General features: G+C 54.4%; 9 protein-coding genes across 9 annotated transcripts; 3 read left to right on the forward strand and 6 right to left on the reverse strand.

Annotated features, from left to right (window-relative positions):
- Positions 1-88: 88 nt before the first annotated feature.
- UV8b_00690 (uncharacterized protein) lies at positions 89-2,995 on the forward strand (the record flags this gene model as incomplete). Its single annotated transcript, XM_043138188.1, has 3 exons — positions 89-547; positions 611-2,704; positions 2,813-2,995. 3 exons carry the CDS (start codon positions 89-91, stop codon positions 2,993-2,995), a joined length of 2,736 nt encoding a protein of 911 aa, XP_042994122.1.
- A 587-nt stretch (positions 2,996-3,582) lies between these two features.
- UV8b_00691 (uncharacterized protein) lies at positions 3,583-6,165 on the reverse strand (the record flags this gene model as incomplete). Its single annotated transcript, XM_043138189.1, has 6 exons — positions 3,583-3,752; positions 3,815-4,328; positions 4,406-4,636; positions 4,744-4,955; positions 5,028-5,300; positions 6,147-6,165. 6 exons carry the CDS (start codon positions 6,163-6,165, stop codon positions 3,583-3,585), a joined length of 1,419 nt encoding a protein of 472 aa, XP_042994123.1.
- Positions 6,166-7,467: 1,302 nt separating this feature from the next.
- Positions 7,468-9,507, reverse strand: UV8b_00692 (uncharacterized protein; the record flags this gene model as incomplete). The annotated part of the gene is made up of 6 exons (XM_043138190.1): positions 7,468-7,484; positions 7,544-7,968; positions 8,040-8,128; positions 8,206-8,504; positions 8,572-8,716; positions 8,806-9,507. 6 exons carry the CDS (start codon positions 9,505-9,507, stop codon positions 7,468-7,470), a joined length of 1,677 nt encoding a protein of 558 aa, XP_042994124.1.
- A 1,969-nt stretch (positions 9,508-11,476) lies between these two features.
- UV8b_00693 (uncharacterized protein) lies at positions 11,477-12,391 on the reverse strand (the record flags this gene model as incomplete). The annotated part of the gene is made up of 2 exons (XM_043138191.1): positions 11,477-12,120; positions 12,265-12,391. 2 exons carry the CDS (start codon positions 12,389-12,391, stop codon positions 11,477-11,479), a joined length of 771 nt encoding a protein of 256 aa, XP_042994125.1.
- Positions 12,392-13,437: 1,046 nt separating this feature from the next.
- Positions 13,438-15,667, reverse strand: UV8b_00694 (uncharacterized protein; the record flags this gene model as incomplete). The annotated part of the gene is made up of 2 exons (XM_043138192.1): positions 13,438-14,784; positions 14,927-15,667. The coding sequence occupies 2 exons, from the start codon at positions 15,665-15,667 to the stop codon at positions 13,438-13,440; spliced, it is 2,088 nt and encodes a 695-aa protein (XP_042994126.1).
- A 1,263-nt stretch (positions 15,668-16,930) lies between these two features.
- On the forward strand, positions 16,931-17,995 carry UV8b_00695 (uncharacterized protein; the record flags this gene model as incomplete). Its single annotated transcript, XM_043138193.1, has 1 exon — positions 16,931-17,995. The coding sequence occupies one exon, from the start codon at positions 16,931-16,933 to the stop codon at positions 17,993-17,995; it is 1,065 nt and encodes a 354-aa protein (XP_042994127.1).
- Positions 17,996-18,950: 955 nt separating this feature from the next.
- UV8b_00696 (uncharacterized protein) lies at positions 18,951-20,912 on the reverse strand (the record flags this gene model as incomplete). The annotated part of the gene is made up of 3 exons (XM_043138194.1): positions 18,951-20,377; positions 20,479-20,678; positions 20,761-20,912. The coding sequence occupies 3 exons, from the start codon at positions 20,910-20,912 to the stop codon at positions 18,951-18,953; spliced, it is 1,779 nt and encodes a 592-aa protein (XP_042994128.1).
- Positions 20,913-21,930: 1,018 nt separating this feature from the next.
- UV8b_00697 (uncharacterized protein) lies at positions 21,931-23,724 on the forward strand (the record flags this gene model as incomplete). The annotated part of the gene is made up of 7 exons (XM_043138195.1): positions 21,931-21,965; positions 22,046-22,068; positions 22,123-22,350; positions 22,411-22,457; positions 22,589-22,675; positions 22,747-23,580; positions 23,659-23,724. 7 exons carry the CDS (start codon positions 21,931-21,933, stop codon positions 23,722-23,724), a joined length of 1,320 nt encoding a protein of 439 aa, XP_042994129.1.
- Positions 23,725-25,109: 1,385 nt separating this feature from the next.
- Positions 25,110-25,448, reverse strand: UV8b_00698 (uncharacterized protein; the record flags this gene model as incomplete). Its single annotated transcript, XM_043138196.1, has 2 exons — positions 25,110-25,267; positions 25,358-25,448. 2 exons carry the CDS (start codon positions 25,446-25,448, stop codon positions 25,110-25,112), a joined length of 249 nt encoding a protein of 82 aa, XP_042994130.1.
- Positions 25,449-26,188: the final 740 nt, after the last annotated feature.

A 26,188-nucleotide genomic window follows, 5' to 3' on the forward strand; every position in this document is an offset into this window, starting at 1 on the left:
AAAAAAAAAAAAAAAAAAAAAAAAAAAAGCAAAAGTAAAAGCAACACATTTTCTGCCGATACGGACTGTACATGGCTCATAAGTCGCAATGCCGGGACGACAAGCGCACGGAAGGCCGCTGACATCCGCGCCGAAGCCGAGAGTAGGCGGCAAGAAGGGCTCCAAGGCCAGGTCGCAAAAAAACGCTCTGGACGCATTTGGCATTGCCCAGGATCTATATCCTACCAGCTTCAAGAAAACCCCTCGAGCTCGGGAGCTAGAGGCAGCCATTGAGAGGAAGCACGGCAGGGACGGCAATGACCAGAGCGGCGACGACGAAGACGACGACGACGAGCAGCAGCCGAGGAAGAAGCGAGCCAAGATCCCCCCAAGAGGAGCCCCGGACGACGGTGCCGAGGATGGCAGCGACAGCGAAGGCCACGAATGGCGTTTGGGCGGCCTAAGAGAAGATGACGAGGACTCCGAGATTGAAAGCGACGACGCCTTTGGCGACAGCGACAACGAAAAGTTTCAGGAATACTCATTTCGCGGGAGTAAGGCGAAGCCGGTACGTCGAGTCGCGCTGCGCACGGGGCCATCAAACGGAAACTTGTTACTAATGGGACGAAAGGATGACGACGCCGAGGACGATTCAAGCGACGACGAGGGCGAAACCCTCGGCGCGGACGCCGTTGACCTGGCGACTGCCTTGGATCAATGGGAAGAAGATTCGGATCCAGGGCAGGACGTGGAGGAAGCATCCGACTCGGGCGTATCTGATGAAGAAGAGGATGGCCAGGGGGGCGAAGACAGTGATGACGACGACGAAGACGGCGGCGATGGCGATGGCGACGACGACGACGACGACGAACCTGACTCTGGAAAACTCAAGGCCTTGGAAGGAGTCATTTCCGAATACGGCGGAGAACCAAAGGCGGACGGTAAAACCAAAGCCGGGGCCGCTGCGAAGCTTTCCCTCGGGGACCTGGGCCTCTCCGGCTTGAACGACCCCTTTATGAAAAAGTCGGTCAAGCTCATCAACAAGGAAGCCAAGCGCAAGCGCCCCGGGGCGACGCAGAAACTGGCGGTCCCCCTGTCGCGCCGAGAGCAGGGCCGGCTGGACCGCAGCGCCGCCCTCGAAAAGACAAACGAGACGCTGGATCGCTGGACCGAGACGGTCAAGCACAACCGACGGGCCGAGCACCTCGCCTTCCCGCTCGCCCAGAACTCCGCGACGGCGGGCCTGGACGCGTCGGAGATGCAGCCCCTCGACGCGGCCGGCCCCGCCAACGAGCTCGAGTCGGCCGTCCTGTCCATCATGCAGCAGAGCGGGCTGTCGATGCGCAAGGCGCCCAAGCCCAAGCCCCAGCCCCAGCCCCGCGAGCTCGACGACGAGGGCAACGCGCTGTCGCGGAAGGAGGCGCTGGCCAGGAAGCGCATGGAGCGCGAGCTCAGCTCCCGCGAGGCCAAGCGCGCCAAGCGCATCAAGAAGATCAAGAGCAAGGCGTACCACCGGGTCCACAGGAAGCAGCGCGAGCGCGACGACGCGGCCGCCCGCGAAGCCATGCAGGAGGCGGGCGACGTCGACTCCGAGGACGAGAGGGAGGCGCAGGATCGCCGCCGCGCCCTGGAGCGAGTCGGCCAGCGCCACAAGGAGAGCAAGTGGGCCAAGATGGGCGCCCGGGCGAAGCGCGCCGTGTGGGACGACGACTTCCGCGCCGGCCTGACGGAAATGGCTCGCAAGGACCAGGAGCTGCGCCAAAGGAAGGAGGGAAAGACGGCGGCGGCGGCGGCGGCGGCGGGCGGCTCCGACTCTGACGCAACGAGCAGCTCGGGATCCGACGACGACGACGATGACGACGGCGACGACGATATCCGTCGCCGGCTCCAGGACCTCGAGGCTGAAGACGACGCGCCTCAGTCCGGGCTGATGAAGATGCGGTTCATGCAAAAGGCCGAGGCTGCCAAGAAGCAGCAAAACGACGACATGATTCGCCAAATCAGACGAGACCTCGACGGCCAGCAAGACTCGGAAGAAGTCGAGGTCCAGGTCGGCCGACAAAGCTACGGCACCGCCAAACCCGCCGCCTCCGCCTCCCCCCTGACCTCGACCGCCCCGTCGTCGTCCAAAGCAACGCGCGGGTCTGCAGCGCCCGACCACGACGACAACACCGGCGTCGCCATCATCACCAAGAGCCAGGGCCCCACGACCGCCTCGCCAGCCCCCTCCCCGGCCGGCGCCTGGTCCCGCGGCGAAGCTCGCCGCAAAGTCCCCGCCAAGGACCTCGACGTCAACGCCACCATCCTCACGGCCTCCCGCCGCCCCGCCGCCCCCAAGGCCGCTGCAGCCGCCGCAGCCGCCGCAGCTGCCGTCCCCGACGACGAATCCGACTCGGACCCCGACCCCGACCCCGACCTCGACTCCGACCTTCAACACCTGCCTCTCGCCATCCGTGACCAAGCTCTCGTCGCCCGCGCCTTTGCCGGCGACGACGTCGTCGCCGAATTCGCCCGCGAGAAGGACGCAGTCGCCCAGGCGGACGATGACAAGGTCATCGACAACACGCTGCCGGGGTGGGGGTCCTGGGTCGGCGATGGCGTCAGCAACCGCGACAAGAAGCGTCATCAGGGAAGGTTCCTGACCACGGTCAAGGGCATCAACAAGAAGGACAGGCGGGATGCTAAGCTGGACAAGGTCATCATCAGCGAGAAGCGCATAAAAAAGGTATGCGTCCCCGAGGGATTGCAGCGCCCCCCCCCCCCCCCCCTTCTTCCCGTCGTTGGTTGTTGCGGCGAGGCACCAATGTACTGACACAAAAGTTTGCGTCTGCAGAACGATCGCTACCTTGCGTCCCAGCTGCCCCATGTTTTCGAGTCGCGTCAGCAGTATGAGCGTTCGCTCAGATTACCAGTCGGGCCGGAATGGATGACAAAGGAGACGTTCCAGGACAGCACCAAACCAAGAGTGCTCATGAAACAAGGCATCATTGCCCCTATATCTAAGCCAATCTTGTGAAAAGCGCAGTGTGGGCCATGGTTTATGGGGGGTCAGCTTTGCCAGGTAGATGTAGCAGCCTGGATAGAAAAAGCGTTTTTATTAAAAGACTCGCCTTTTTTTTTCCTTTATTTTTTTTGGTGGGTAGGGGGGATATCCTATACAATATTATCCTATACAATATTCATACATACATCCATCCGCGCGTCAAACAGAAACGCTTGCAGACCATCTCACCAAGCTGTATTTTTTGGCTTGAAGACGCCCGTGTCCGAAATAAAAGAAACTAATTGCCAAGAGAAACGCGTTCCCGCATCATGCTATCGCGGAGCCATAGGTCATACTACCTCTACTTGAACCCATCGGGCCTTCCCTGAAATCTCTGGCCTTGTTTGTCCACCTTCTTTCGTCTCTCTTATTTTCCGTCCCAATTCGCCCTTCATGTCGCTTCATACAGGTACGCGAAACGCGTTGTTCAGTAGTGCTCATAAGATGCGACATTGTCAAAACACCACCTTTTTACAGGGAAAAAGGGGAAAAAAAAGAGTGAAAAGGAAAAGGCAAAAAAGAAAAAAAGAAAAAAAAACACTGTCTTCATACAGAAGCGCCTAAATGGAAATGGGTGACTTGTCAAACGCTCCGCTGGGAGTGGCGTAGAACGCAACAGCGATGATGACATACAAGCCCAATAGCATGACCCCTTCAAGGTAATTGGATTTGCCATCTTGAACGGTGTACGTGACGACCAGGACAGAAACAGCAAAAGCCACAGTCTCGACTTCACAATGCAGTCAGTGCTACCGGTTTTCTGGGTAAGCAGAGAGTTTCGGGTACACTTACAAGTCTCAAAGCGCAGGGACATGGGCTGACCAATGATCCAGCCGACGATGACGAGAAAAGGGGTCACCCCGAGAGCAATTTGAATGCTTGAACCTATGGCCACCCCCAATGCGAGATCCATCTTATCTCGAAGCGCCACTACCACAGCAGTGGCGTGCTCGGCAGCATTGCCAACAATGGGTATAAGAATCAGACCAATAAAAGCCTTGCTGATACTGGTGCTCTCGACAATGTCGTCGATACTTCCCACGAGGTATTCGGCACAAATAGCGACCAATACTGTGACAACTACCAAAACGACGGTGGCAGCGACAGGTCCCATGGTGGGCTCTTCACCATGCTCAACTTCAGCAGCTTGCTGGGCCTCGGCATCAAAGAGGTTGCTGTGAGTTTTGAGCTGAAACACGAGGTAGATGACGTAAAGGAGCAAAAGAATAATGGCTGTGCCCCTCGACAAGATCAGGATACTCTTGTTTTTGTCGTCGGTTTGGTGTTGGTCGAGAACAGCGTAGAGCTACGGCAGCCGCAAAGGTTAGGTACGGAAAACCGGTTTCGGCCGAGGCGTGGAGAGGGAAGAGCAGCAAAACTTACAGCGGCAGGGATCACAAGAGAGGCAGACGAGAGAGTCATGAGAGAACATGTTGTCTGAGCAACAGCCCCAGAGAAGGTTTGCTCGGTTCCAGCTCCGTTTTGTCCGCGGTGAACCAAACCACCAAACAAAAAGCACATGCCCATGACCAAGAGGAGGTTCGACAGAATGGAACCCAGCATGGAGGATTGGACCACCTCGATCTGACCGTCTCTGAGGGCTACGATACTGACCTGCAATGTTTTTTGAAACAAGGTTTTTTGAGATTCAGGATTAGCCAGCACTCTTCAACCTGACAAAAGGAGTCGAGGAGGTGTGGCGGTGTGGCGGTGTCACTTACAATCAATTCGACGGCATTCCCAAAAGTTGCATTCAACAAGCCGCCCATGGTTTGGCCAAGCTTCATGGAAATTTCATCGGTTGCAAAAGACAGAACCGCGGCAAGTGGAATGATGGCGAAAAAGTTGATGGTGAAGACAGCCGTTGAATTCCAGTTGAGAGCACCAGCCACGATACCCATGGGCACCATGACCAAGAGGAAATTGACATAGCCTGGACGGCAGCACATGGATTAGCTGGTAAACAGTCGGCCGAAAGGGCGACGCGACAACGACGAATACTCACTGCTTAGAAGCGTGACCTTGGTTATATGCCAAGAGTATGCAGCACTGCGCACGATGATGGAGTGGCTATCATTGCCAGGAGTGTGCTTGTAATCGAACAAGAAGGTCAGAACGCCATTCCTCTGCTGCTGCTGCTGCTGCTGCTGAAAGTGATGATTTCCAGCTGGAGCCGGCGAAGCAGTTTCGCCATTAATCAACGGGGTGCGCTCGCCGTCAATGGCTCTCGATTTGTTGTTTGACATTTGGCGACGGATCTTTCGGAACGACTCGGTGGCTTCCGAGAAAACGAGAAAAGAAAACTCGAAATCAGTATTGAATATAAGGTATCTCGAAGATGGGACGAGCTGGCAAGCAATATGAGGGGGCGCCGACAAGAGTGGCAGGTGCTCAGGGTCATTGACGAAGAAGCTCAACAGATTCGGGGATAAAAGGGAAGGGGAAAGGAGGAACCTATTCCGGCCTTGGTAGGGGTTGAGCTGAACAGGGTAAACAACGAAGCACGGAAGAAACCAAGAAGATATGACGATGGAGGGCCAAGCATGTTCGCGTGTTCTCGACTCCTAGTCTGTGGCGCAATGAGGACTGCATGTCCTTAGCGTTGCCAGAGCATTGTTTTCCGCCTTGTTCCCCACTGGGCACTTGTACTAGCAGAGAGCGAAAGTCAAAAAGGTCGACGCCTTTGGCCCTATGTTTTAGACTTTGGTGTAGGTGGGAGAAGAATGGGAACTATTAGACGAGGCTAGTAGGTACCTAGTTGAAGGTGGCGGAGCGGGCAGAGGGTTGGGATGAACACTTTGATGGCAAATAAGAACAAGTGACGACGGCTTCCACGCTCTTTTGCGTTTTTTTTTTGCGTGGCGTTTCTTCTTTCTCGCCCATCGTTTCTCGTGCAGCGTTTCTCGAGCCGGACAAAACGATTCTTTCCCGCCGTTGTTGTTGGTGTTGTTGTTGTTGTTGTTGTTGTTGAGATGAGAGGACTGGCAACAAGCTGCAGGGAATCGAGTGGGCATGATGCTGCTTTCAAAGGGGAAAGTCTTTGAAGCCTTTGAACGCATCGTGACTGACCACGTCGCTACATGATGGCAGTATCCGAGAGAAGGGCAAGGAAAATTCCGCTTACCTAGTCCACCAAACACCATGATTCGTGATAAGTGATTATGAGCTTGCCACGGGCTGGGGTTGTTCAACAGAGGCAGCTAGATAGATGATGGGCCGTTCTTTTGCACCGCCACTGTTGGGATTGAGATTGATCATGTGGTTTTGTCAATATCAAGTTGGAGTTGCCAAGGCCTCCTCAACTGGACATGGAGGGTTTGCAGGACCAAAGGTGGAATGAAACTTGACTACATCAACAAGAGCGAATGAGGCAAGAGCCACCGCGATTTCGCAGCTGCAGGCTGGGGCCAAGTGCCACCTGCTGGAGCGCCTGCCGCCTGCCGCCTGCCGCCTACCGCCTACCGCCTCGAGGGACGCGCATGCGCCAAGAGCGTTGGTGCGAGGCTGGAGCATGGTGCTGAGTCCTCCTGGTTTGAGAGAACTGAGCACGACGGAAAGAGGGAACAGCTACCTGTCTGCGACCAAGTGGCCAGGCAGAACATTTAGCAGGCCTGCGGGTAGCTTCTCCGTATCTGTACGGAGTACTCCGCACATGGACCACTTTTGCCGCCACGATTGGGTCTTGGCATGACACATGCACGCACCAAGCCCAAGCCCATAGCAGGAGCAGGAGGCCTCCCTCTGCAGGGCCCTTGCTTGGTTTGGCTTGGCCCTGCCCTTGGGTGTGGGCACTGTGTGGCCGTGGCACCGCATGCTCCTTGTGCACCGTGTGCACCTTGTGCAAAGTTGCAAAGTGCGTTGCACTTGTGTGATGGACTTGAATCATCAGCCTGTGGCCCACAATAGCTCGCGCCACAAACAAGTTGCACAAATAAAACTACGAAATACTCCGTAAAGCTGCACATGCTCTTCCTGTACGTCATTGTCGTCTCGCACCGATCGACGCCAACATTTCTCGATTCAAGCAGTCTGGTCCACATACCTAGGTACCTAAGACAGAGCAGCCAACGGATAGCTACTCCGTATCCGCTGAGCCTGCACGTACACCGTCTCCCGTCTCCCCCGTCTCCCCGTCTCTTCCCCTTGCTGGCTAGGGCATTCTGTTTCTTGTCTCCGCGTCATCACAGTTCCTCATCCTCTAGACCAATACAGTTTCCGGAAATCTAGCATGCAATCTTCTTCAACCACCCCTTCCGAGACATTCCAACACCTACACAAACTGGGCTACTGGGCAGCTTAGCCGGAGGGGAAAGAGGTACGTCTGGTACGGATTCCTCCGTAGTCGTACCCGACTTCTTATTGTACTACCCACGTCGCTGGCCACGGAAAAAAAAAAAAAAACTGAAAAAAAACTGAAAAAAAAAAAATGCCTCGGAAATCGTAAATCATAGGCAACCTAGTGCTTTACAACATTGTCAGCATCCTACTGCCATGAGTACATCGTGGTTCAAATGTCCAAACCTGCTGAATATGCCATGTACCAAGTCAAGGATGCACCTCCGTCCAACCATTGTGGCTCAAAGTCTCGACTGGTAAAGAATCGCCATGCTTCTTGGGGCTCAATGGTGGCGTAGTTGGCGTAAATGACTCCTTTCCACGCGTTTTGAATCCCCTCCATTCTTCCGTTGCTAAAGAATGCGTCCCATTCCTCCCGGACAAAATCCTCATCCCTCACCAGCAGCGTCGGCGGCAAGATTGGTATCATGTGTATGCCCTGGATGGCTTCTATGTTGGGGTCAAAGTACGTTGTGTGGTCTATCTTGTTCTCAAACAGGATGCCCGCCACTTTGTTGCCGATAAACTGCCTTGGTTGCACCACGTTGTCCTTCTTGTACAGGTAGTAATTCTGCAAGCTTCGCGCAATAACCGCCAGCTGGAGGTTTCCCCTAAACAAGCGCGAATTAGCTCTTCGTTCCAAAGCTGCCTGAGCCCTGTATACGCTCTGTTTCGCCCTCACCTCATCTCAAGGTCGGCGTTCTGGCTAATCTTCCCCCACATTTTCAACGCATAAGCACACATCATGTCCTCTGAGCTGGATTCTTGGTTCTGAATGCTACTTGTCAGTCATGATTCGGGATAGCCGTATAAATCACGCGCACGCGCTGGGCGCTGGCTATACGCACCTTTCCATCCAGCGCGGCATAAAGACCATGAGCCCAGCTGTGTCCGTGATACCAATCAAAGCTGCGCCAAACAGGAAAGAACTTGTCTCGCTTGCTAGGGTTGGCCACGTCACGTACGAGCAGGTTGACATAATCTTTATTCTCCTTGGCCCATCCCGGATCAAGATGACCGATGGTCGCAGCGGCTAGGATGTGATATCCGTAGTGGAAGTGATGATCATTGTAGTAAGTGTTACCAAAGTCGATACCGGCGTCTCCCGTCTCGTAGCTCGCTGATGAAACCAGGCCCCCCCACGCAGCTGTACACATTGCAATTAGAGAGAAGCCGTCCTACGAGTGGGCTGCGTTACATATCAAGCCACTCACTTTCATAGGTCAAAGGGAACTTTTGCTTGTTCGCTGCAAAAATGCCAAAAGAAGACTTTAATTGATCAAGTCCTCTTTTTGCCATTTCTCTTTCGCCAAGCAACTCATACAAAACGTATAAGATTGTTGCGAATTTGGCAAGGGCCTATCGTCAAGTATCAGAACCACACGTTGTTTTTAGTATTCTTTGCACTTGAAAATGGTGGGGGAAAGTCTGAGTACAAGTCAACCTACCTTTCCACTGAAATACATCGAGTCCAAGTTGGTTTGGGCGAGCATGTTCTGAGTTAGCTCCTTCGCTGCTGCGGCCCGAATGGTAGATTTGGCCTCGCCCGACAACTCATGCACTGAACCTCTTTTTGGGTGCCAAGGAGAAAATCCCATGTCGACCGGCATGTGAGGTTCAACCATTGTCCAAGAAGTGCCTTTGACCAACGTGGACATGCCCTTTGTGGGTGATTGCAGTTTCACGTCCCGAACTCGCTTCTTTGTTTCCCAATCAAACGACGAAGTATGATGCGGGAGAGCAAACATGTAGAGATCGCCATGCTGGTGCCCTTCCTTTTGGAATTTGAAAGTATATGAGCCTTCATTTCGTACCGCCGTTCCGGATATGTCGATAGATGCAGGGTATACGCCTGCACCGTCGTCGAAAAGGTCCTCCGCGCCCTTGGTGCCAGGGTCCTTGCAAACCTGGATCAGTCCGTGAAACGAATGCTGAGACTCGGCCAAACCGTTGTTGAGAACCTTGAGATCCAGCTCTGGTCCTTTTGTTCTCCAGGCGTACAGGCGCCATACGGTTCCGTCTTCGAGGTGAAAGTTGTATTTTGTGACGTGCTCCTTGAAATGGTGCGTGAACCGGCTTACGGTTTTGAAGTACACGCCTGACTGGATCAACGGCACGGATCCGTCATATAGTGCCGTCATGTAGGCCATTCCTTGCACCAGCGGAAACGATATAGCTGGTGGAGCAGTGCTGTTCTTATGTATGTGAACTCTTGATGAAAATGCCGTAATGCTATCCATCGATATGGTTGTTTCGCTGCCCAGTTCCTTGGCGGACAAGACAATAGATTGTATCCCAATCGGATTCAGGTAATACGAAGAAGCTCCATTAAACTTTTCCTGGCCGAATACTCTCTGGTGTTGGTCAATGTGCGAGCATGCCATGCCCCAGCTAGCACTTGTTCCCTTCCCTCCTGCCCACGACACCGAGTACGGAAAAGTGAACGTAGGCCCCCTCTGATCACCCAAGAAAAAATTTGAGTAGAATTTGTTGGTTTGTATCGGTCCCTGGGAATGAACACCCTTCCGTGGAACTGGATGCTCATGTCGGACTCGGATGTCTGACGAGGGTGGCTTTGTATCCACAGGCTGGGCGAAAATGTTTTGCGTCGCCATGATCCGACAACTCCGTTGTGCTTGACAGGAAGACTTTAGCGGTGTGTTGGATGACGACAAGTTTGCTTTACTGCCGAAAACCTTCTTCAATATCCGAGGATTGGCCAGATTTAAGGAGCGATACAGCCCAGCTTTACCGAAGCGAGGGATTTGTGGTGGCTTGGTCTTGACGGGGTCCAACACGATGCCGATGCGACTTTTTCTGTTCCTTGCGGCCTTGAATGGAATCCCGCTTGTTGTATTGTTGCACGCGGCTCCTTCAAGGGTTGGTGTTTGAAGAAAGTAAGAAATGCTCGAGCCCCGTTTCGTGGCAGAAAGTTTTAGCGAGGACTTGCTGGGGTAGTTAGTAGATTTGCTATTCCTGCCTGTTTGTGATCGTTGTAATCGTTGTAATCGTTGACAGCTATCTTCGGCCCAATCAACAATTTGTACGAGGCCTATGCTGCAAGTCAGCCAGCAAAACCAAACAAGCAGTTCATAGACATCCATAGTATAACAATCGAAACCGCTCTGTAGCCTTTGTTCCAGCTTGGAGACGGGTATCTGACGTCTGGTGCAGACAAGGAAAAAAGGGCAACTGGGATTACTTTGGCTGACATGCCCAGAGATATCTTGGCTCATGATAGGCACCAGGGTGTAAGATGGCGGGATTGATTCACGATGCGGGCTGCGTAGAGTTCAATACATTGTGGGAATGCCGAATCATCCTTACCTTGCTGAATCAGTTTACCACAGGAGATTATAGGACATGCGGTTAGGAAGACGTTTCTAGCAGCCTGGAGCAATGCGAGGTTGTAGGATTATAAGAATTGGAAGAAATGTGCATGATCATCATCGGGTTCGAGATGGAATCGCGTCGTTGGTTCGAAGACGAGATGAAGAGTCCAGTCTTTCGCCCCTGGACGGTGACTGCCTCGTTGAAGCACACGGGTACCTGCCCACCTGCTTGCTCCCCTCAACTTGCTTGCCTACCTACCTACCTACCTAGGTAAGGTAGGTAGGTTAGGTAGGTAGGCAGGCTGTCCCCTTGCGTACCTGTCGAGATGGGCAGGTCATTTGACGTTTCCGAGTGCCGGGATCTGCTGTCCTGTCCTGATGCAAGATTTGTCGTGGTAAAACGAGTCACGACCTTTAATCACACATATGTTCCCTGGAGTTTGCCGCCAATGCCGCCAATGCCGCCAAAAGGATGCACGATTTGCACAATCGTGGTGCTTTTTCTGAAGCCTTTGACTGACCTTTCCGGCTTCAAACATGCAGCTGACGGTGTATTGTGATGTCAGCACAACTTGGTGGCTCACGCGTATCCCAAGTCAGCTGTCTGGATGGACACAATAAGCCCCATGATCACGAGTTGCAGCTTGATGATGGAAGCTCCAGTCCAGAAAATACAATCAGCCGGTGGAATGTAGAGTGGCCCAGGTCTGATGACGGGTTGGATTCATCATTCTTAATTCTCCTACGCATGCCCGGCGACCAAAGTCGGAGCCAACCCATCGTCGAGTCACAATCCCAAAGCCCCGTATTTGCCACTAGTTGATCCGCTTCGAATCAGATCCCTCAGTTGCCTCCCCACGTCGACGGGCTCAGACGCGGCGTTTAATTTGGATCTCGCTGGGAAAGAGGCGACAGAGGTTGCCAAGAGCTTTGCTGGCTTTGCCTTGGTGGCTAGTCCGACTTGGGGAGCGTCCCTGAGGCGGTCTCTCTTCCGCTGTAGATTTGCTTCTGAAGCCTCGCTTTCCTTGCGACATCGCCGAATATCTCTGGGCCGCAACACCCATGGCTTCTGCAAGGTGTCGCAGCGGAATTTTGTCCTCTTCTGCCAAAGAGCAATTTCTTGTGCGGTGCTGTTCAGGATGACCATTTTCTCCACTTTGATCTGTTTCTCCTCCCGATACAGCGACAGACTTCCTTTTACATCCACAACGTCTCCCACATCGACGTCTTTGTTTTGGTCCGTCGCAGGGCCGACGTGGAACGTGTCTGTACTTTCTACAATACTCTTGGCTCGCGCGGACCGATTTCCATCATCCGAGGCAGAGAATTTAGTTGTGAGTGCTTGCGTCTCGACCAACGCCTCGATGCATCTACCGCTACTGTCGTCGATGGTGAGAACACGTCGGCCGGGAAAATCGTCAATCGCGACGACTGGGCCAACCACGCGAACCCATTTTATTGGCAAGTTACTGTAGAAAAAGAAATTCTCTCCTATATTCCGAGTTACTGCCGTGCTCGATACCAACCAAGACTTTTTCTTTTTTTTCCCCCTGCACGCTGCGATGCGATACTCACCCTCGAATCCGGCATGCTGCTGAAGAGCGTGAATCTCAGAGGCGTGGAGCAAACACCAGGTATTGACAGTTGGGGACAGATGAAAGCAGTAGCGTGGGTAGATTTCGGTCTTGCAGGTTTTACTCATGACACGATGAAAACTCTGATCGCAACCTGTCGGACGGCGTCGTGTCAGCTACGGAGTTGCCTCCATAGCCAAATAAGGCCTTGAGTTATGGTGGAGGTACGGAGCTGCGTCAATCGTGAATCGCAGGAACCCACATACCTGTGGACCTAACCTGCCATGCAAGAAGGATTGGCGGCCTGGGGCAGCGTCACCAGGTAACGAACTAACGCCACACCACTGACGCCACACCACATCCGCGCCGCGGGGCCGCAGGTGTGCACGCAAACAGAGTGGGAAGGGGTTTGCAAACATGCCGGGAATAAAGTAGGTTTTATATATACAATCGGTCGAGGGGATACCTTGCTATATATAGGGCGCGCGCGGGGTTATCAAGGTAGCAGATAATTTGGCATTTTTATGTGTGCATGCGGTCACGTGTGCTACGTCATGTCTGCTGTGGTCACCTGTGCGCGCGATTTTAGAGCAGTAAAAATGCAAAAGGTCTCTACGCAGGAAAAATGTGTGCAAAAATACAAAACCCACTTTATTCCTGGCATGTTTGAACCTTCCCGCTTTGTTTAGTACTTGCGAGGACTGGACTAGGATCCAAGAGGGCTTCATTTTGGCCGAGACGAGCAGAGTTGGTTGCCAGCTGGTACCACCATACATGTTCAGCTGCTCAAGGGTTCCTTGATAGCTTTCCTACTAAAGGAAAAAGGGTCCTGCGGTGGACCCTTGACGAAATGGTTCAAGAAGCGTGAATAGAAAAGAAGGAAGAGGAAAAGGGGGAAATGTACGTTTCTTTGCCACTTCATCCCAAATTCCGTCACGCAAGATATCCTCCCACAGCTGGTTATTACGGAAAAAGTCTTGTGTCTTGTTCACATTCATCATAACCATGTTCAAGTTGCCGCTCTGATGCTTTCCACCGTATTTTAGGCTCCTCTTCCACCTTGACTTGTTCTTTCTTTGTGTTCTTTTCTTTTCCGTTCTTTTCTTTCCCTTCCGAAACAGTGTCATCTGTACATTCCACCCCAACCCCCCAACAACTCGTGCTCTTGCTCTGGTCAAAGAAGCGTCTTCAGTGCCTCGACAGTGAGCTGCAGCACCTCTGGCTGACGACTCTGTTTCAGACAATCCTTCAACACGTCCACGCCATTCTCATCCTTCAACTTGTCACGCGCCAGCTGTCCCGCTTCACCGTCCGCCATGACCATGTTGTGAACGTTGACGACGCCACGGTGCCTCAAGCCCGGGTTCGCATCGTTGCACATTCCGAGAATGACCTTGACACCTTTTTCTCTCTGAATCACGTAGCGGACGACCGACTCGAAGCCGGTGAGGGAGGCTAGAGCGCCGCCTGCCGCACTCCGTGTGCCCTCGTCCTCTGCATCTGCCAGCGCCAACAGGATGTGTAGCCGCGTTTGGGCTCTTTGGCTACCGTCCGCATAGAGCATGACACCTTGAGAGGTTTGCATCAGGTTGCAAACCAGCTCGACTGCGGCCTTGGAAACAAGATGGTTCGATGACAGGAGTTGCTCTTCAATATGCGGCCATGCCAGGCGAACGATGCTGCTGCGCGTCTCCTCGTCTTCCAGCGAAGCCAAATTCGTCAGCGCCATGAGTGCCTCAAACCTGGGCAGCAGATCGCGCCTCTCGGCAGCAGGGTCGGGCAGTATGATGGAGACTAGAGGTCGGACGGCTGCGCTGGCCGGGATGGAGCGATTTCCCCCAAAGGCCAGGGCAGGATTGACGCTGATGAGAATTCGAGCGAGTGCTTGCGCGGCAGTCCGTCTGGCAACGTCGTCCGTGTCGGGGACGGCAGCCCAGCCGACGAGAAGGAGCTTGATGGCGCCTTGTTGGACGAGAGGCCCTCTAAGGAGTTCGGTCACGGCGATTGAATGGATAATGGAGATGATAAGACCCAGCGACGCCGCGGATCCATTTCTGCCATGGGCGACTAGGGCTGGGATAATACCGGCATTGAAGACGAACTGACAACGCTTGGCGACGTGATCATCGTCATCGAGCGGATCTGGCCCAGCCAACTTTCCTGCTGCATCCGCGTACGCTTTCAGCTGGTTCATTTTCTTCTCTTCTTCTGAAAGGGTTGGTCTGTATCTGGTCAGATTGACAAAAATACTAAGAGTACCGTAGGTTAAAGGTGATCGTGGTTGCGCATCGGCGAGAGTCTTGACCAGTTTCTTGAGCAAAGCGGAGTTTTCGTTGATGGCTTCCTTGATTTTTGGTTGAAGTGAGGCGTAAGCGAGACCTTCTATGGAATGCTGCTTGTCGTGGTCGTCTGGCCTCAGAATCATTCGAGTAAACAGTCCGGACAAGTCTTCCATGCTCGCACTGGCCGGCTCAACTCTGGACTGGTTGGTGTCGTTTATGGATGGTTTAGAAGGAACTACCTTCAGTCTGTATGTCAGTCTGGCGTTGAAAAGAATTTCGGCAATCAGCAAGAGTCAATCCATGGGTTTGCTGACGAAAAGAAAAGGGTGCCGACGATAACAAGAACGGTGTGCTCGCCGTTTTTTTTTTTTTTGGACCTACCTTCAACTTGGCCAGGATTACGGCTGCCAAGTGCTGGACTTGCTCAGAGTGCCTTCTCATAGATATGGATCCTCCTTCGCCTTGCACTTTAGGCTCTCGGTCAGACCCTGCGGTTGCCCCGGTGGGATCCTGATCGACCACCTCCTCCAGCCATTCGACACAGTACTTCTGCACAGCTTCTCGGCAGACAGCAATCATGCATGCGGCGTTCAACATCTCGAGGCATGCGGTTTCAACTTTTCGGCTCTTCCACTCCCTTCTCATCAGAGGGCCGAGGGAGCTGAGAAATCCCTCGCTTAGAAATAGCTGCGAAGTGAGGTCCGGGACAATGGGAAACGTTGCCGATGCGACGCAAAAGGCTACAATGTAGTCGTCGTAGGTTCCTCTCTGGACGCGTTCGAAGAAGAAGGCGGATAGATCCTTGGACCCTTCATCCCCGGCGGCTTTCAGGTATGCGGAGGTGGTTAGAGTTGCATGGCCACGAACAGTGTCGGGTTGCCGCATATCCAGATAGCACAAGACTGTGTCGACGCAATCGCCGTCGATGACGCTGCATATCGTCTTGTGGCCCTTGTCCCGCTGTTGAGCTTCGGCGTCGTTGTTCAGAAGCTTTGTGAGCTCGTCGAGTTCTCTGCAGGTTTCTTCGTCTTCCTGCCCGCCTTCCATTAAACGAGCGAAAGCCAGAAGAGTCTGGTCCTCGAGGGTGGCGGCGGGAACGGCGCCCTGTAGCGTCTCGGCCATGGCCACGGTGTGCTTATATGTTTCGTTGTAGCTGACCTTTGAAAATAAACTCCATAAGTGGCAGGGCAGGCGAGGCGGACCGCGACATATGCAGACCAGGAGGAGGTTTTGAGAAGACGGCCTTTGAGGAAAAGTAAAGTGCGAGATGTGCGTAAAGGGCAATTGAAGGTGATCAAGATGGGGATGTTCTTGGACAATCTGAAAGACCACAGGCCCCGTTCGAGGTTGACGGGTATATGCAAAGGACCGAGGAACCTGGGCCTCGATCTTGGCCTCGCTATTGGGCTTTGCTCTTCGGGTCCGCAAATCAGAGCCTATGATCTAGTCGTGCGCCTACGTAGGAAGGTAGCTGAGGTTGAAGAAGGGCAGAGGACAGAAAAAAAGAAGCATTCCGTCAATTTCTGGGACGAAGCGAGAGGCCCTGGAAACAAACTTGGACCTCGAATCTCCACTCTACTCGGCCGTGTTGTCCACCTTGACCAGACGACGCATGTGTAATTATGCCATGACGAGGAGGGGATTGAGCTTCCTTCGCGCCTTCCTGGATAAGCGAGCGATAAGCAGCCGTGGCAATGTACGAAGTGGAGTGCTCGACTCGTACAGATAAGGCCCCCAGGCCATCCATAATCAGATCCAATGCTCCGTACGGATTATCCTTGCAGCCGTTGCGGACTCGGGAGTGCTCCGTGCCTCCGTACAGAGCAACCTCAGCCAATGTTTAACGCCACAGCTCAGTCACGTGATGGTCCCCTGCTGAGCCACGTCAAGATTGCATCCGACACTTGTAAGTTGACAGCCGATTGGAGGCCGATGGTTGCAACTTCCTACATAGTAGCCGAGCGGAAAACAAAAAAGCCCACGATCCCCAGCGTCGACGCCCGGTCCGCTTCAAACGGCATCTCTACCGAGTCCAGAACTTCTCTTCATTTGAGCCCGGCTCCCGTCTTCTTCAGATTGCAAATCCCGCACCTCGTGCCGCACCTCGTGCGCTACCACCGCTGGCGCAATTGGCCGCCAAAACCTCACTTTCAACCCATCGCGCCAGCCTCTACCGATAACCCCGTCGAATCCGATTTTCCGGAACTCGCCCTGCCTTGCCGACTCTCGCAGCTCCACAAACCACCCTCCTCCCCTTCCTCCCCCTTCACCGGGCAGAGGAACAGGAGCAAGCGCGTCGCGCTCCCTCTTGACCTCGTAGCTGCTGCCTTCGACGGCGCGCCGTTTTGTCCCCCCCCCCCCCCCCTCCCCACAGGTCGGTCCACCATGGACGCCGTCGACGTCTCTGAGCACTACGAGGTCACCACCGCTGAAGAAACCCCGTCGCTTCTGTCGGTGATCGTAGACACCAATCCGCGCGCTTGGGCTGCCCTGGACGACGCGCTGCCGCTCTCGAAAGCCATTGCCAACATCCTCGTCTTCGTCAATGCCCACCTGGCCTTCAGCAACGCCAACCAGGTCGCCATTATCGCGGCCCACGTGAACCGCGCTGTCTGGCTCTACCCCACGCCGCCAGGGGATGCCTCCGCGAATGCGCGCGTCAGCGACGCCGTGCCATGCGTCTCGCCCAGCTCTGCAAACAAGTTCCCCCAGTTCGCGCAGATTGAGACGGCCGTGCTCTCGTCGATGCGCAAGCTCCTGAGCGAGACGACCGAGCGCGATCTCGAGTCCACCACCACGCAGCTGTCTGGAGCTCTAACCCTAGCACTCTGCCACATCAACAAAGCTTCCCAAGCTCTCGGCGGACCGTCGGCAGGTGTGGTCGGCGGTGCCTCGCTCAACACCACCACGGCTCCTCCTCCTGTCAAGGGCCGCATCGTCGTCGTTTCCGTGTCCGACTCCGAGCCCTCCCAGTACATCCCCACCATGAACGCGGTGTTTGCTGCGTCTCATGCGCAGGTCGCAATCGACACGTTGGCCCTCTGCGGCGACGCCACCTTCCTGCAGCAGGCGTGCTTCAACACAAACGGAACATTCCTGCTGGCCTCGAAACCTCAAGGCCTGCTCACGTATCTCATGTTCGGCCTCATTGCCGACACGGAGGCCCGTCAGTCGCTCATCGCGCCCACGCACGACAGCATAGACTTCCGCGCTGCTTGTTTCTGCCACGGCAAGGTTATAGACACGGGATTCGTGTGCTCCATCTGTCTCAGCATATTCTGCCAAGTACCCGAGGACTTGGACTGCTTGACCTGCGGAACTAAACTCACTCCGGGGAACTATGGCTCGAGACCAGCGGTTGTCCCGCGGAAGAAGAAGAAGAAGAAGAGAATCGCCAACGGCAGCGGGCGCGAAGACACTGCAAGCGCTGCAAACACCCCTCGACCATGAGCTGGAAGAAGCAGACGACTTGGGCCGTCGCCGTGGATGGGACATGGTTCGGACGTGAGACTTGTGCGGGGGCTTGAGGAGTAAAAAAACAACATGTTTGCCCTGTGCATCAGCCTTGAGCGATTGAGCCACCACACATGTATTTGCGTTCCCGCATTATTGCTCGCTATTCTTTCTACTGGACCAAGCATGCAATGGACCAGTGGCTCCCTCACTAGGTAGCCGAGGATGATCGCAGCAACATCACCCTCTGTTTCCCCCCAGCCTCGATTCCAGGTGCCCCTGGACAAACCGTAGGATGGATTACCCCCCTTTTTCTAAAAGACCATTTCGCTGGATGGCGGAATATCTGAGAGAGAGAGAGAGAGAGAGAGACGCTTGGTATGCTCACCACCGGAAGGCGGATATAGCCATTCTCAAAACCAATAGCCACGGGGCATAGCCGCCCACTACTCCGTACAACAGCCTTAACCGGTGCCGCAGAAGGGTCTGGTACTTGGAATAGCACCCCGCAGCGAGACAAGGATTACTTGCAGGGTACGATTCCGCTAATGTAACCAGCGTCTGGGTTACCCGAGTCTAACGAAGCTAGGAAGACAGAGCGGAAGAATGGCAGGGCTGGAAGGATCAATTGCTTCGTGTGTGTGCCTGCCCGCACAACTTGATGCAACAGGGACTTACGACACGGCGGAGCGGCATCAAATATGGTCTTCACATTCTGCCGTCCCGTTTCTTCTTGCTCTCCTTTTCTTTTCAAACCATCACAGTCATTCATCTAGGTACGTGGAGGCTCTGTCTTGTCTGGTCAAGAAAGAATTCACGACTACCTGGACAGGAATCCCAAACCCACTGCACATATTGTCTAAACCACTATTACCATGCTTTTCCTGAAAGTTTTCTTGTTCATAGGTGCGAGCCCACGCTGCAGACTCTTGACGTTTTTTTTGTGTCAAGGTCAAAATATCCGTATCTTGCGTCCGCCCTTGGCAATCTTAGCACCGTCCGGAAGTCGGGACATGGTGCATCGCGGATCCTTTTCTAGTGCGCCCATGGATGCGAGAGCAAACGAGTCTGTGTTGTGTGCAAAGTATAGATAGTAGCCGGTTCGACACTTCTTGACAACCATGATGCCAATGGCACCCTGCGAATTGCAGCCCCTGACTCCGGGGTGGTTCATAAAGTCGTGCGCTATGAATGACTCCATGATGGCATCTTCATCGTCATCCTTAACATCCTGACCCCCTGCATCACGTCGGGTTCCGTTATAGATTCTTTCTGCACATCTTTGGGATGCCATCGTTGTTGCCATGTGCTCACCGGTTCCGCTTGTCACAGCAGCTACGGTGACTCCCTCTTCGTCGTTCTCTGAACAAGGCACAACAGCAGTACCGATGCCGACCAGGGCAGCTGGACCTAATCGTCCCCGGTGCTTCATGCCAATACCTCCGGATGAGGATCCAGCGGCAATCCTCCCTTCGTCGTCAATCGCGATAGCACCAATAGTGTCCGTGATGATGTCGTCTTGACCTCTGTTCGACTGTGCTTGGCGCTTGGCTACAGGCTCGCCGGAGCGATTTTGTTGATTCTCCATGCCCAGTGGACGTTTGGCACCGTGCAGGTTAACCAGGATGGGCAAGTTGTTGCCCACCATCGTCGGCGCGTAATAATCCAATGTTGCGTATTTTTTGGGCGAGGACGAACCATCTCGAAAAGGATTGCTCACTGACAGCAGGCCCTCGGGCGCCCTTTTCCGTCTCGCCTCGGAAATCTTGGCGCCGCCTCCAACGGCATCGACCTTATTGTCATACTGTTGTGGTTGAGGCAATAATTGTCCCGCATAGCTGGTCTCTGCAAGAGCTCTTGGGCCCGAGGTAGGTCGGCTCGCTTGTACCCGTGCAGACTGTAGTGCCGAGGTCGGCGCGGAAACTAGGTTTCGGGAGGAAAATACCGAGCTATCTTGTGCATCAGGTGAGTCAAGAATCAATGTTCCGCCATACGGCGAATCAGGCTGGCCTTCATTCCACGTCCCGGCCAAGATCGCCGCCGTATGATCCCGCGGATAGGTTTGACCAGTGTCGAGACTTGAAGCGGTGTCATATTGGCAGGGAACACAGCCCATCGACGCGGAATGCGATGATGAGTCTGCTCGAGCGTCATGTAACTTTTCTTCGGCCCGTAATAGATCCTCTTGCCATCGGAAGAACCGATCACGAGAATTCTTGGAGACGAGATACTCATTTGCGCAGGTAAGCATGCCGTGCTCTTCAGCAAAGGCACGAGCACCCTCACCTACGAGTGCATTGGGCGGAACACGTCGAAGACTCAGTGGCAGGCTGCTGGTGTCTAGAATGAGTTTCGCAAGAGATATTGGATTGCGTATATCTATTGGACCCGGGAGGGGGGGGGGGGGACGAAGGATTAGTAGGTACGTAGAAGTCAACAAGCTTGTGGATTGGGCGAGGGGGACCCAAGGAAGAACAAACTGGGAACAGCGCCACAAGCACCGCTTCGGCCAAGGTGATCGACAATGGTTGCATCACACTCGACAGTTCCATCGATAGATAAGTTGGAACCATATCCTGCATTGGTGATTTCCTTGTCCTCGAGAACTCGTAAAGCAGCCTCGACTGCTTCTGTTGCGGTGGCACCGGCTTTTAGGAACTTCATGCCCATCTCGGCAGCTCTGCAAAGTCATTAGTTGTGGGTGCGTTTGGCAGTGGCCAAGAGTATCCGGGAAGTGGATGGCATGGATGGATGGCACGTACGATACACAGGCTGCGAGGTGGACATGTTCGTTTTGATGGCTGTGAAATCCGGCTCCCGCATGGATGAAGATGGCCGGGACTCCTCTTTGCCGGTGATTGAGACGAAGCATGCGATCTAACGTACCATCCGCTCCGTATTGGTTGCGAGCCATGTTCGCCGAGACTGCATTTTGGCAAGGGATGCTCATTCTCTACTCGAGAGGCATGGGGGCGAGTTGATAGCTCAACTAGCTGACGAGTTAAAGATGCTAATGGAAGAAGAATAATTTGGAAAATATGGATGGGAGGGAGGGTTGGGGTTAAGGCAAAAATCGCCGACAGTCGAGGAGAATTCAAACAAAGGTATATGCGAGGCTCCTAGCAGATCGAGGCCAGCAGGCTTTGGCCGACGACGGCCGGAACGAAGAAAACAAAAAAAACGGACTTGGCGGGTTTGAATCATGCAAGAGAGTTGAAGAGTTGATGATGGCGAGGCATGAATGGCTCACGGTGGACTGCGCCTTCCGGATCGAGGCCTGCTGGGGCGAAGCTCCAGCTCAAAGCATCCCGTTTCCAGAGCGTTTCGCAGAATGTCGGCCGTCCAATGGCGGCGGTGACATTGATGCTGGTTGGATTTCGGCTGGATTTCGAGAAGGAAAGAAGCAGTTTGGTGTCCCTATCGACCTGTATGTGAAGAAGCCTCGTATGAATACATGTCAACAGCACATCAGTCACAGTTGACCCCTATCTGACAGCCGTCGACGACGTCGGCTCATCTTTTCAAGGACATGACGAAGGGAGGCGGAGGGAGGGATGGATTGACAGTTGCCAAGAAGACCCCACCACCGACAGCTGGTGCAGCCCAGCCCCACCCCTCCTAGCGTCTCAGCCAACTAGCGTCTGCCGGTTCCACCAGACAGCACTGAATTCAGAATCAGACTGGAACAGTCAATATCAGGTTTGGTAGGTACCGTAGCTATGTATTGTGGCTGGGGCTGCCCCCCCCCACCTCCCCCCCGTCTTCATTTCACCAGCATCCAGTCTCCACCCCCACCTTGGGTGCTGGCCTCGCGAAGTCCTGACTCTCCGAGTGACGACGAGCCAACTGATCCTTCTCACATTATTGCCATCTTCCTGTTTGCCCAACCTCTACCTTCCCTCGCGCGCATCCACTGCCGCATCCCATTCATCATGGCCAACCAAACCCCGGCCGTTGTCATGGACAAGTGAGTTTCCATGGCCTCCCCCTTCCCCGCCCTGCCACGAGAACTGGCCGCATCTTGGCTAACCAAACACACAAATATAGCGGCACGGGATTTTCCAAGCTGGGTACGCCCAACGTATTCGATGGTCCCACGACTCCAATTGACTCTTAGTCTTCAGGTTTCGCCGGAAATGATTCCCCATCGTTTGTTTTCCCCACCGCCATCGCTACAAAAGGTGCTGCTGGAGGCGGCGGTGGTTCTGGCTCGGGCCGTCCGGCTATCGCGAACAAGCCGTCATTCCTTACCGGCGGCGCAGGCCCGAGCAGCCACCTAAATTCGAAGCGAGGAACCGAGGATCTCGACTTCTACATCGGTGATGAAGCGTTGAGTGCTGCATCGGGGCCTGGTGTGTGATGACGGCTTCCTGGCTCACTGCAACGGCGACATGATGGCTAATTCTTTTTAGGATACGGTCTTCACTACCCCATTCGCCACGGCCAAATAGAGAATTGGGTGTGTATGGTGTCTCTATCGCGCACTATCCCCCTCTCGCTCCCTTTCTCCTTTCCCCCCCCTTTCTCCTCTTCTCTCATTTTCCGCCCCCCCAACCCCCCAAAGCCTCATTTATTGACAGTAGCCCACAGGATCACATGGAACGGTTTTGGTCCAACTCAATCTTCAAATATCTTCGAGTAGAGCCCGAGGACCACTACTTTCTCCTTACCGAACCCGTGAGCCTGCCAACATACTTTGAGCATTGAGCTCTCTCTTTGTCGATGTGGAGCCACTCTAACGTCGTTAGCCGCTAAACCCCCCCGAAAATCGAGAGAACACAGCCGAAATCTTCTTCGAGTCCTTCAATTGCGCCGGCATGTATATCGCTGTTCAAGCCGTGTTAGCTTTGGCCGCATCTTGGACCTCGTCAAAGGTTACCGATCGATCGCTTACCGGGACTGTAATTGACTCTGGTGACGGTGTCACGCACGTCATTCCAGTTGCGGAGGGCTATGTCATTGGCTCATCCATCAAGTCGATCCCCATTGCCGGTCGGGACCTCACCTACTTCGTGCAGTCGCTGCTCCGGGATCGCGGCGAGCCGGATTCATCCCTCAAGACGGCGCAGGAGATTAAGGAGGAGTACTGTTATGTATGTCCCGACATCGTCAAGGAATTCGCCAAGTATGACCGCGATCGCGAACGGTTTGCGAAGCATGTTGTATCCCACCCTGGTGGCCGCCAGGTCAGCGTTGACGTCGGATACGAGAGGTTCCTGGCGCCCGAGATATTCTTCAACCCCGAAATCTACAGCTCCGATTTTCTCACCCCTCTGCCCGTGGTTGTTGACGGAGTCATTCAGCAATCACCCATAGACGTGCGGCGCGGTCTGTACAAGAATATTGTGTTGTCCGGCGGAAGTACCTTGTACAAAGACTTTGGTAGACGACTACAGAGAGATATCAAACATCTTGTGGACGCTAGAATTCGCGCGAGTGAGGTGCGGAGCGGGGGAGCCCGTAGCGGCGGTCTTGACGTGCAAGTCATTACCCACAAGAGGCAGCGACATGGCCCTTGGTTCGGCGGCAGCCTGCTAGGACAGACTCCCGAGTTCCGATCTTACTGCCACACCAAGGCAGAGGTAAGCCTCATCGGCCAATCCAAACGCCCCCCCGCGCAAGCTTGTGAGCAACGGTGTTGGGCTAACTGGTCGCTTTAGTATCAAGAATACGGACCCAGCATAGTACGGAGATTTGCCCTGCTGGGAGGACCCGGAGGCTCATAAAAACGTACGCTGCGTTGGAGATTTCTAGACAAGGTCGATGCGGTCAGTCGGTCGGGCGGAAAATGTTGAATTCAGTGTCTGGGGGCCGAGGACGATGTTTGCCGTGTCATCTGTGACGGAAGGAAAAAAAAAGGGGGGGGGGGGGGGGGGTTGCCCGAGCCAGAGCGTATAAGTCATCATGATCAAGATTCAGGACAACATCAAAGATTAACAAGCTAGCGGGTTTGCTGGAGTCGTCAATTTGTCAATTTGTCACGGCTCCATGTCACGCTTTACTGAGTGGTGCACAATGTGTCTGGCCCCGTGCCGAAGTCGGTCTCCCTCGGCGTCCTCAATGCCCTGTCGCCGAATCTCAATGAAGCTCTTGGCCTGCCCTTTTCTTTCTTTCTTAGAAGACTGTCTTTTCAGTCGAGAGAACCAAATCCTTTGCTACTTCCCAAGGTCAACATCATCCCGGCTGACAGTCTCACCCTCGTGCCTCAACTTGTAAACGTCTGCCAGCTAGCTGAGACGAACCGGTCCTGAAAGGCGCCTCGACGACTTCCTTGCGGAAATACCCACCCCATGGCTCCCGTGATACCGATCATGCGGAGCATTTTATCGTGCAGTCTGTTTCGACGAGAGCAATGCCAAGAGGCGGGATTCTGTCGACGAGCAAACGGGATGCGAGCGAGCCGAGGTGGAGGGGATCCATCCAGCGGGAGCCAGGTCAATTGAAGAATGGAAAGCGGAACCACGGCCGCGGGATCGGCCAGAGGTGGAAGAGGCCTGCCAAGCAACAAGTCAACGGGTCCCTTAGCGGCAATCCCGTTGCGACTTGCCCAGACGGGCGACGGTTTTTGATGACGGCGCAGAGGTTAAATAGCGGATGCTGTCTACCGAGACCGCGCTAGGCGGGCGGATGTTGCCCAACCCTCCGCAACCAGGGTTGAGGAATAGGTTGCAGCTGCATAACTTGGTTGAGCGTTGCTGCGAAAGTATGGCACGGCGCCGGGCGAGCAGGTGGACATGGGGATTGCCGTGCAGCAGCAAGTTTTGGCATCGGGCATCTATCTCATCCCCGACGAGCTCGAGCACTCACACTTGGCAGGCGCAGAGAGGAACACACAGCGACGGTCGGCGTCATCCAGGCAAAAAGCATCTGCCGTCTGCGGCTCCCTTGCAGAAAAAGCTACTCCGACTGTCTACACCCTGCCAGCATCAAAAAGAGAGGACTGGCATCGCGCAACCTCGTGCTGCTTTTTTTGAGGACTGTCATCGCGCAACCTCGTGCTGCTTTTTTTTTTTTTCCTTTCCTTTCCTTTCCTTTTCTTTTCTCTTTTTTTTTTCTTCTTTTCAATTTTCAATTTTTTTTAGTAATTTGTTTCTTTAAGCCCCCAGGCTCCCTATGCAATCGACTCGAGCGACGCGGGGAGGCCGTCCACCGTCGCCGAGTTGACCTTTTTGCCCGTCTTGGCAATCTTGCTCAGGACCGTCTCGTACGGTAGCTCGGTGACGACCTTGGCGGTCTGATTCTCGAGAGACACCTCGTAGCTTTCGACTCCTGGGGGGGGAGAGGCGGGAAAGGGGGAAAAGAAAGTCTCAGCGCCGGGGGGATAGATAACGCATAGGAGAGGAAGGGGAAGCAACGTACCGTCTAGCTTCTTGAGGACGCGGTCGATGGCGCCGGAGCAGCCGCCGCAGCTCATGGAGACGTTGAACTCGTAGGTGTGGGCGGCGGACATGATGGGCGGAAGCGCTTTCGCTGGGCAAGACGCGAAGAAGAACAGGAGGAGGAGAAGAGCAAGTTGGGGGGGGGGGGGGAAAGAAGACCCAAGAGTGGGGGAAGGGGTTGATGTCTTGGCGGATCAGTTGGACCGAGGTGGAGATGGAAAGCTGCCCCGGCGCACCGTTATATAGAGCGAGAAGGCAAAGAAGAAGAAGAAGAAGCTGGAGGGAGGATGAGGGATTGGAGAGGCAAAAGGGAGGAAAAGGCCGCAGGGCTGATCGGTTGTTGGTTGTTGGCTTGGTGGGCCGGCGCATGCCCATGCTGAAACGTGCTCAACAAGGCGGCGGCACGCTTTGCTGGCCGGAAGCTGCCCTTTGCCCTTTTTGTCCCTTTTGTCCTTTTGTTTCCAGCCGCATGATCCAGCCGCAGGATCCAACTTGAGGGCGGGCGGGCGGGCGGGATGAGCGGGTCCGTGACAGCAGGAAAGCACATGCATACTATATGCAATGCAGCATTGGCCAGAGCCGCCGCCAGTTGCTCGGCTCGGCTATTTCAAGCGGCTATTTCAAGCGGCTGTTTCAAGCGGCTGTTTCCCGCTGCCAGCTGTCAACCCGGCTGTTCACGCTGCCAGCAGCCGCAGCTGGCATATCGTGTGAAAACCCCGACGACGCAAAACCAAAAGACGTCGACCCAGATCAGCGTTTCCACATCATCATCATCATCATCATCATCATCATCGGCTTCATCTACGCCGCT

This window comes from Ustilaginoidea virens, chromosome 1 (genome assembly GCF_000687475.1).
Source record: "Ustilaginoidea virens chromosome 1, complete sequence".
Lineage (NCBI taxonomy): Eukaryota > Fungi > Ascomycota > Sordariomycetes > Hypocreales > Clavicipitaceae > Ustilaginoidea > Ustilaginoidea virens.